The 7,737-nt window shown below is 40.5% G+C and overlaps 1 protein-coding gene across 1 annotated transcript in view; it reads right to left on the reverse strand.

The window, feature by feature from the left end:
- LOC118416241 (myosin-7-like) overlaps positions 1–2,399 on the reverse strand; it is a 14,304-nt gene extending 11,905 nt beyond the window's left edge. The window contains exons 1-6 of the mRNA XM_035821326.1: positions 2,124–2,399; positions 1,698–1,841; positions 1,219–1,403; positions 982–1,078; positions 681–773; positions 401–464 (exon numbers count right to left, since the gene is read on the reverse strand). Coding sequence (XP_035677219.1) covers positions 401–464; positions 681–773; positions 982–1,078; positions 1,219–1,403; positions 1,698–1,841; positions 2,124–2,327 — 787 coding nt within the window. The 5' untranslated portion in view covers positions 2,328–2,399. The remainder of the gene's footprint in view (positions 1–400; positions 465–680; positions 774–981; positions 1,079–1,218; positions 1,404–1,697; positions 1,842–2,123) is intronic.
- Positions 2,400–7,737: the final 5,338 nt, after the last annotated feature.

Consider the following 7,737-nt stretch of genomic DNA (forward strand, 5'->3'; position numbering starts at 1 on the left):
AATGAATTAACTGTTGAGTCTCCGGGGGTAAATCCAGAAGTTCGATCGGTTAGCAGGTTGTTGCCATGTAAGTAAGCAGATAATGGGGCATGAACTATCCGTTCAAACACTTTGGACACACAGCACATGTACAGGAGTGAAATAGGCCTAAAGTTTTCTTTGGCCTGCTTATCACCTTTCTTATACACAGGGACAACATTTGAAAATTTCCAAGTTGACGGAAAACAGCCGTATTCTAGTGAAACATGAAACAAATGCGACAGTGGTTGTGCTATTGAAGGTGCTATACACTTCAGAAGCCTATTACTTAGTCCATCAGGCCCTGTGGCCTTGTTTATATTGAGGTTTGACAGTACACTATAGACCAATTGTTCTTTGAAGAAATCACAACGGTACTTACAGCTCTCGATGTCAGCTCCGGACAGCTTGCCAATTTTGGTGAAGTGGATACGGATGAATTTACCCTGTGGGCAAGGCAATGTAAAAAAAAAAAAGACAGTTGACCAGACATGCAAGGAATCCTTAACATAACGATATGAAAGGAACACTTCGCAGACAGTATGAAGAATAACTGCAGGCAATCAAAACTATGTTTCATCGCAGAACCTCTGTCGTTTACAGCATAAATGCAAACAAAAATTGTCGAATACAAGGACAAATCGGTGCACGGAAGGACTTACAAATCGGGAGGAGTTGTTGTTCCTCACAGTCTTGGCGTTACCAAAAGCCTCCAGTACAGGGTTAGTCTGCACGATCTGCTCCTCTAGACCGATCTGGCAGCAAAAGAAATGAATTTGGTAAAGACGAGTGTTAACAAAAAATGCATGGAAGTATAAAAGGAGGGTGAAATAACACGAAGCGGCCGTGAACAATTGAGATGATCAGTCTTTTGCTAGATTATAGTTATTTGGATGTACGTGCACGTATCATTTGTTGACAGATACTGTGAAATGTGTACAAAATTTGACGGAAACGTTTCACCTTCTTCTCCTGGCCACCGCCGGGAGTTCCAGCAACCATGGCCAGGTACGCAATAACCTTCTTCGTGTTCTCTGTCTTCCCGGCACCAGACTCGCCACTGCAGTAAAGGCAATATGTAGTACCAACGTTACAAAACGCAAAAAGTTTTAAAGTTGCGCTTCAGATAGAATCGGATTAACAACGCAGTAATGTTCAGCCTTTTAAACCATTGATGTATAAAGTATGAAAAGTCCTTACGTGATGAGGCAGGATTGGCACTGGCGCTCTGACACCATGTTCTGGTAGGCATTGTCCACCACGCAGAAGAGATGGGGCGGCACCTCCGTACGCCTCTTGCCGCGGTACGTGTCAACCACGTTCGGGGTATAGATGGGCAGGAGCTTGAAGGGGTTGATCACGACGCAGAACAGGCCGGAGTAGGTCTGTAAAACATTGATGGCTCATTTTGACAAAGATCTTGTCTCTTAATAACACAAATAGCAACTATTTCATGACCATTGTAAACCGAACACCCACATCTTTGAGTCTCAGCGGATAAGACATTGCATTGGTTCTAATGCGTCTTGCTCCCATACAGGTAACAAAGGCGAAATATTAGTCTTAGGGACAATGCTGTTTCTTTGGTCTTTCTCTATAAAAGAAATATTTGCTCACTGTACATATCGTAAACACCTGACTTGGCTGTAGATCACGTTGAAGAAAAAGAGGATACTTACGTAGATGAGAGTGTTCTCATAACGCTCTCTCAGGTTCCCCAGCACAGCGGCCTCGTGCAGGAAGGTCATGTTCACCATGTCCTCTGCGCAGGCGAACTTGGACGGGTTCTGTGGCAGCAGCTTTGACTTCTTGACGACAACAGTCTGGTGGCAAAGGAAGTTTCATAACTTCATAAATTCATGTCTTCAAGTACACAGGACAGGATAATGTAGCATTTTTAACTTTGACAAATCGCAACGACCCAAAATACTGAAGTATTTAGTACTATTGTGTGATTATACACCTCGACATTTCCACAAACGAAGAGTTTTGATCACATATTGTTGAATATTGTCACGAATGAAAACCGTTGATTAAGAAAAGGGCAAATAGGGCCAACCATGCGTAACCACACGTAAATTGTGACAAGCACAAGAAAAACTTACCGCTCCTCCAGCAGCTACACAGGTGACGTCATCACCTTTCTCGCTCTTTGCCTCGACCTTGACAAAGATCTCCTTTTTATCAGGAGCCCAAAAGTTCTTCTTAGGATCGTAGGGAGCCGTCTTCAGCGCTCGCATGACGTCCGGTTTCCCCGCGAGGAACCATTCGGACGGCTGGTCCATGAGTGACGGACCGTAGGCAGGCATGGTGGCTCTTTGGTTGGAGACTCAGACCAAGGAGAAACTAAGAGACACTGCAGCTTGGAAAGGAGGGGCAAAGAGTCAACAGAAAGTTCAGTACAACTTTGAGAAATGCAAAGACGTCATACAAAGGATAGATTCAGTTCAAGCTAAAATGAACGTTTTTGACATGCGGAAAAGGAGTGCTTGATCTTGAATCATTTGGTGTGATAGAATCGTCAAAGTAAGAATCCAAACAGTTTCAAAATGTGAAATCATTTCGGTGCAAGCGATATTCTGGTATGTTTGAATAATTGAATTTCTGGTATGTCTGCCATGTCAAGGCAACGGCAGGAAAGAATTACATTAATACGTGTCATATGCCACTGAAAGACACGGTGCAGCTGACGAACAAATCAGACACATTCGTCAAGTTCAAAACCCCACTTCGGAATAAATTACTCGTGGAAAGAATAAACGTCCCCCTAAACCCGTGAGTCAAACGTACACTTGAAGGATCACGTCTTCTTCAAACACTTACCTTCAACTGGCAAAGCTGTGAAAGATCAGTGGCCGTCCCTGTCTTATATACGCGAATCACATGAGTATGATATGTCAAAGCAATGTGCCGTTAAGGACATGGTAGCACTTGTATGATGTTCTATTGGTGAGTTCACAATTATGTCCTTTATTCTATTGGTCACTTTGTTAATTTGATGTTCAAGTCCATCCTACAATCTTAAATTAGTAAACTTGACTGTGTTCTCAGCTGTGTTAAACAGAATGGCACATTGGGCACTTTCGGGAGCTAATAATACTGAAAGGAAAATATACTTCACATGCCCTGAATTTTCATGTATTTTTACCTTTATTGGAAGGTCTGTAAGCTCGTGCCGAATAGACCACATGGTACTGAGCCGCGTCTAGAATTTCCAAAGAAAAACAGCGTGGTGCCAAGCTCACATTCTCCAAATTGCTGGGTATGAGTAGCGTTGACAGTTTGTCGATAAGGTTAACGTTTACAATATATATTTCACCTGTTAACACTTCTTTATGTTAAACGAAACTGTACGTGAGGGAAACAAAGGTTTGGCTCAGCTCAAAACTCAAGCTTTGTGGTGAATTGATGTTGTTTGTGTGTCCTTTAACCTGGCTAATATGAGCGAGACGACGTAGGTATCAATGTAAACACTGTGCAAGAAAACTTTTTTTCGGTATTTCTACACTTCTTTCATTACAAACTATTAAATGATCTGTTATATATCTGTGCTACTCCCCAATGAGTTTCCAAAAGTGTTGCACTCCAGAAGATTGCTTGATACCAATGCATAGTATTGTTTGATCAGATCAAGATGGCTAACCAGGTCGACCTTTCGACTATTTGTAAAAGGGATACAGTTCTGCTTTCTGCCTTGTAAACTGCTCAGTATTTACAAGCTGAGCTATATTTTGCAGATAGGGATGGGTATTCTTTGAGGTTACTAACAGGCATGCTTTTGAGAATACGTTAGTCCATTCTACTTCTCTTTCTCGGCAAATCTTAAACGAAGCTGGATGCCCAAGCCATATGTTTACCAGTCCAAACGAGGCAACAACTCGTTTAAAAAGAGGAAAGTCCATGTCTGAAATATCTTCGACCAACCAGTTGCTTTTGCAGAACTGTCCCTATATGTGTTGCGTCATACATAACTGAGGGTCTCCACATAGGTTCTGTAAAATATGTTCTAAAATTGCCCAGATTGACACAGCTGCTCTCTTCGCCAAGTTGGGGCGTCATCCCGTAACTATAAAACCTGGCGGCCTCTAATCTGCATCCCGAGTGTCCCAGATACTGGAGACTGGTGTCAAAAAGTATCCGAGGAACGCTCTTACTGTAAACTGCATTGTAGACCATGTATTATTCACTAAAATTCATTTCCTCATTAGAACAAGGGGCATGTGTTATATGCAAGAAACTCCATGGTGATATTTGCAGACGTTTCTACTTTACACTCAAGCTGAATATTTGATATGCCCTGGTTTAAGGGGCATCCATTAAGCTATAATGGACACGGTGTTTCTTAAATCAAGTACCTTGTATCGTAGAGGTTTTCATTTGCTTCTATGTCTTTGTGCGACAACATAGGGAAATGTCAAGCTTCGAGTTCGTATTGATGTACAAGACTTGGTTGCGAAAGCGTTTTAGACAGTTAATTCTTAGCTTGTTCGTCTTGATGGCAAATAAAGTCTCGCAGTTAAACGTGTGTTGGTTCCGTTTGGAACTAATCTGGACGTTAACGTAAACATGGAAATTTGAGTGACTTGTATATTTCAAAGAAAGGTGACTTGCGTTTTTAATGGCTTTCGTATTCCATTAGCTGCATTCTTGTCACATAACTGTCCCCACAAGTGTGTCTTACTCGACTTGAATTTAACTTCGCACGACAAACATAACTGGAGTTTTTCACATAACTGATGTCATGGCCAAACTTAGTCTTAAGTTGCTTAGATTGACAGCTGCTCTCTTCATCTCAGCTAGGCTAAAGTAATATGAGATACAAAACGCGCACGACTGTGTTTTTGTGTTTTCTTCAATGTCATAGCAAAACATACTATTGCAGCGCACTGTGGTCGTGAGAACGAGTAAGTCAGTGTCTCTTTCTCCATTGGATTTTGCTCCTACGTTCCTCATTATTTTCGATGTAATAGGTTTTATAATGTGATGTGATTTACTAGTAATGTTATCTTCTGTAATGTAGAGAATGGCCAATGTCACTTCTGCAGATTGTTGAAAAGTAGTGTTGGCATATTGTTAGAGAGTACTTTTGGTTAAGTCGTCTGGTAGGGGCAAACGGAGTTGCCTAAAGATAAAGACAGATGTACAATATACTAAGTAATCTTTGTTTTATTATGTTAGAGCGTCATTTGAAAGCTTCGTGAAACACCATCATTTAAGTTTCTACGGTTTCAAACGGTTTAGAGAAGACAATGATCTTGACAATCAAGCCTTTAATGTACACCTCAAGTGTACATGCATTCCTGTTTCTTTCAAGTGTATCGTGTGTTTCGTATGTGTCCGAACTAGTACTTGCTGGAACTAAGCGCTCCAGTGAACACCTGATGTCGAGACAGACAGGAATTGGCTGGAATCGGAGGTGCTAGCGCCCGATGACTTACATCAAGAGCATTTCTGATCAAACTGAGGCATACACATATATTTATAATCTAAGCATACTTTATATGTTCTTTAATGTTTGTCTTCCTATTCGTAACGAAGAGCTCCGATTTAGACATCTGCAGACGTTTTCGTTCGTCTGCACTATTCACCCAGTTAGATATTCAAATTTCTCCGCTTAACTGCTACATTTATGAAGCTAAAAATGCGACAGTCTTGTAAGTCGAAGGTTCACATTCTTTCTTGATTTTTTTGTGTGAAGATAAAATGAAATGCCAGTCGTCGATTCGTACTAACGGTCTATGTGTTAGTCTCCACGTTTTGGTCGCGAAAGCTTTTAAGTTTGTACGACTTGGCAAAGATTCGCTGTTAATGGTGATGTTTGTTGGGGTTGGGCCCAAAGAGAAGAAGCTACAAAACATGTTTGAGCGACGTTGAAAATATTGCTCCAAAAGTAGTTTCAAAAGCGGTTGGACTTTCACCGTATGGACCTTTGCCATTCTTTTTACATAACTATTCCCGCAAGTGTCTCGTAACTGCCATGAAATTTGCCATGTCATCCATAACCTTGGTTCTCAATATAACTGCTGCATGTGTGAAATATGATCACACAGCTGCTGTTGTCGTCAAGGTTAAGGTAGAATACCAACCAATAATAAGCATGCACCAATCTTTTATGGGATTTATACTATAGCAGGATGTGTGCATTTATGATCGTGTTCAGTCGCAGTCGAACAGGAAAAGTCGAGGTCAGTGTTGATTCTCTAGTCAAGTTGATTCTTTGTTTCTTTGATATTTATTTGGTCATTTGGTCAGACGTACATGTATATGGGAGGATGGTAGGATAAACTAATCTTTGAAAAACTTGGGTGTAGTCAGAAATTGCTATTTAGTAAGTTGCTAATACGCTGCATGTTAGGACATGGCTTCATTTTCTTAACTTCAAACTGATGTAACCTGTCAGGCATAATTCTTATAGTGACTATAATATCTTTTTCCGTGGACTTTTTACTTTATACCCTGACAATTACTTACTTCTCCTTCTGCATCTGAGCAATTCACGCCAGCTGAAAGTTTTAAATTCAGCCTCATCACTTCCAAACATAGCTAAATACTTTTGAAGCAAAAGTCTGAGCCTTTTCCTTAGTATTTCATTTTTGTCAAATAATTCATTTTCGGGTTCAACATAGATTTGATAGTAATTCATAAGATACCATGGAAGCAAAGGCTTAAATGCAAGCTGTCATATCTCTCTTCAAATCTGGAAATAATCAGTGCTTAGACGATGTGCATGAAAGAAGAACAGAGCCATAAAGCTGTCCTTACACGAATCTAATAAGGACTGGACAAATATAATATAAAATTTGGTATCAACAAGAAAATGCTGTAAGGAATGGCATATCCGGTCTGATTGTGATACAAATTCAATAACACTGCCGTCAAACAGTGAAGTAAGAAGTTTTATACACATCACAGGTCTTTAATGGTACTCTTTCGTCTTGAACTTCGAAGTGCAGAAAGATTTTAATCATTTACCGGGATCAGATTGTGATGACGTTGACAGTGATCTATGTCTAAGGGAATGTCAGCACCAGATGCAAGACTACCTTATGTCGAGTCTGACATAGTTGGTGCCTATTTTAGGAATCTAAGAAAACAATGACAATCTATGTGTAATGTAACGTATTTACTGAGATCCTCTGTGCCCTTCATCATTCGTTTTATTATCAATGTGGAAATCTGGTAGTGAGTGTCTATGGTTATATTTCATTCTATTCTTAGCACCGATTGTTAATTAGTCCTTAAATGATGAGTACTTGCCTGTGGACATTTGTAGATGTGCCTCTTACATCTGCACCACTGTGCCAAGTATTCACTACAAATGTATTATGGTAAGCACGTTTGGGCAATAGTCTATTACTGGTACTCGACCATCGAGCAACCATCCAAACATAACCTTTACGCATCTAACTCCAGACGAAAATTAGTCATGACAGTTCCAGAAATGTGAACACCTGCTTGGTTGATGGCGCTGGTATGTGAAATATTGACCTTTTTGTCTGTGTTGATTGTAGGTACTTGGTACTCCGATGCAGCAAGTGTGTGAAAGTACGTGTGCCTACCGATTCCGAACATGCAGAATGTCATCATTGATCAACGATGGACCACCAAGAGTCGGTATGTCCACCAATGTTTTTTTTAATGTTTGTATATAATGCGTTGTCTGGACATGACAGAGAGAGAGAGAGTCTCCGCTAAATAACAAGTGATCATGACATGTAA

Source organism: Branchiostoma floridae, chromosome 5 (genome assembly GCF_000003815.2).
Source record: "Branchiostoma floridae strain S238N-H82 chromosome 5, Bfl_VNyyK, whole genome shotgun sequence".
Taxonomy (NCBI): Eukaryota; Metazoa; Chordata; class Leptocardii; order Amphioxiformes; family Branchiostomatidae; genus Branchiostoma; species Branchiostoma floridae.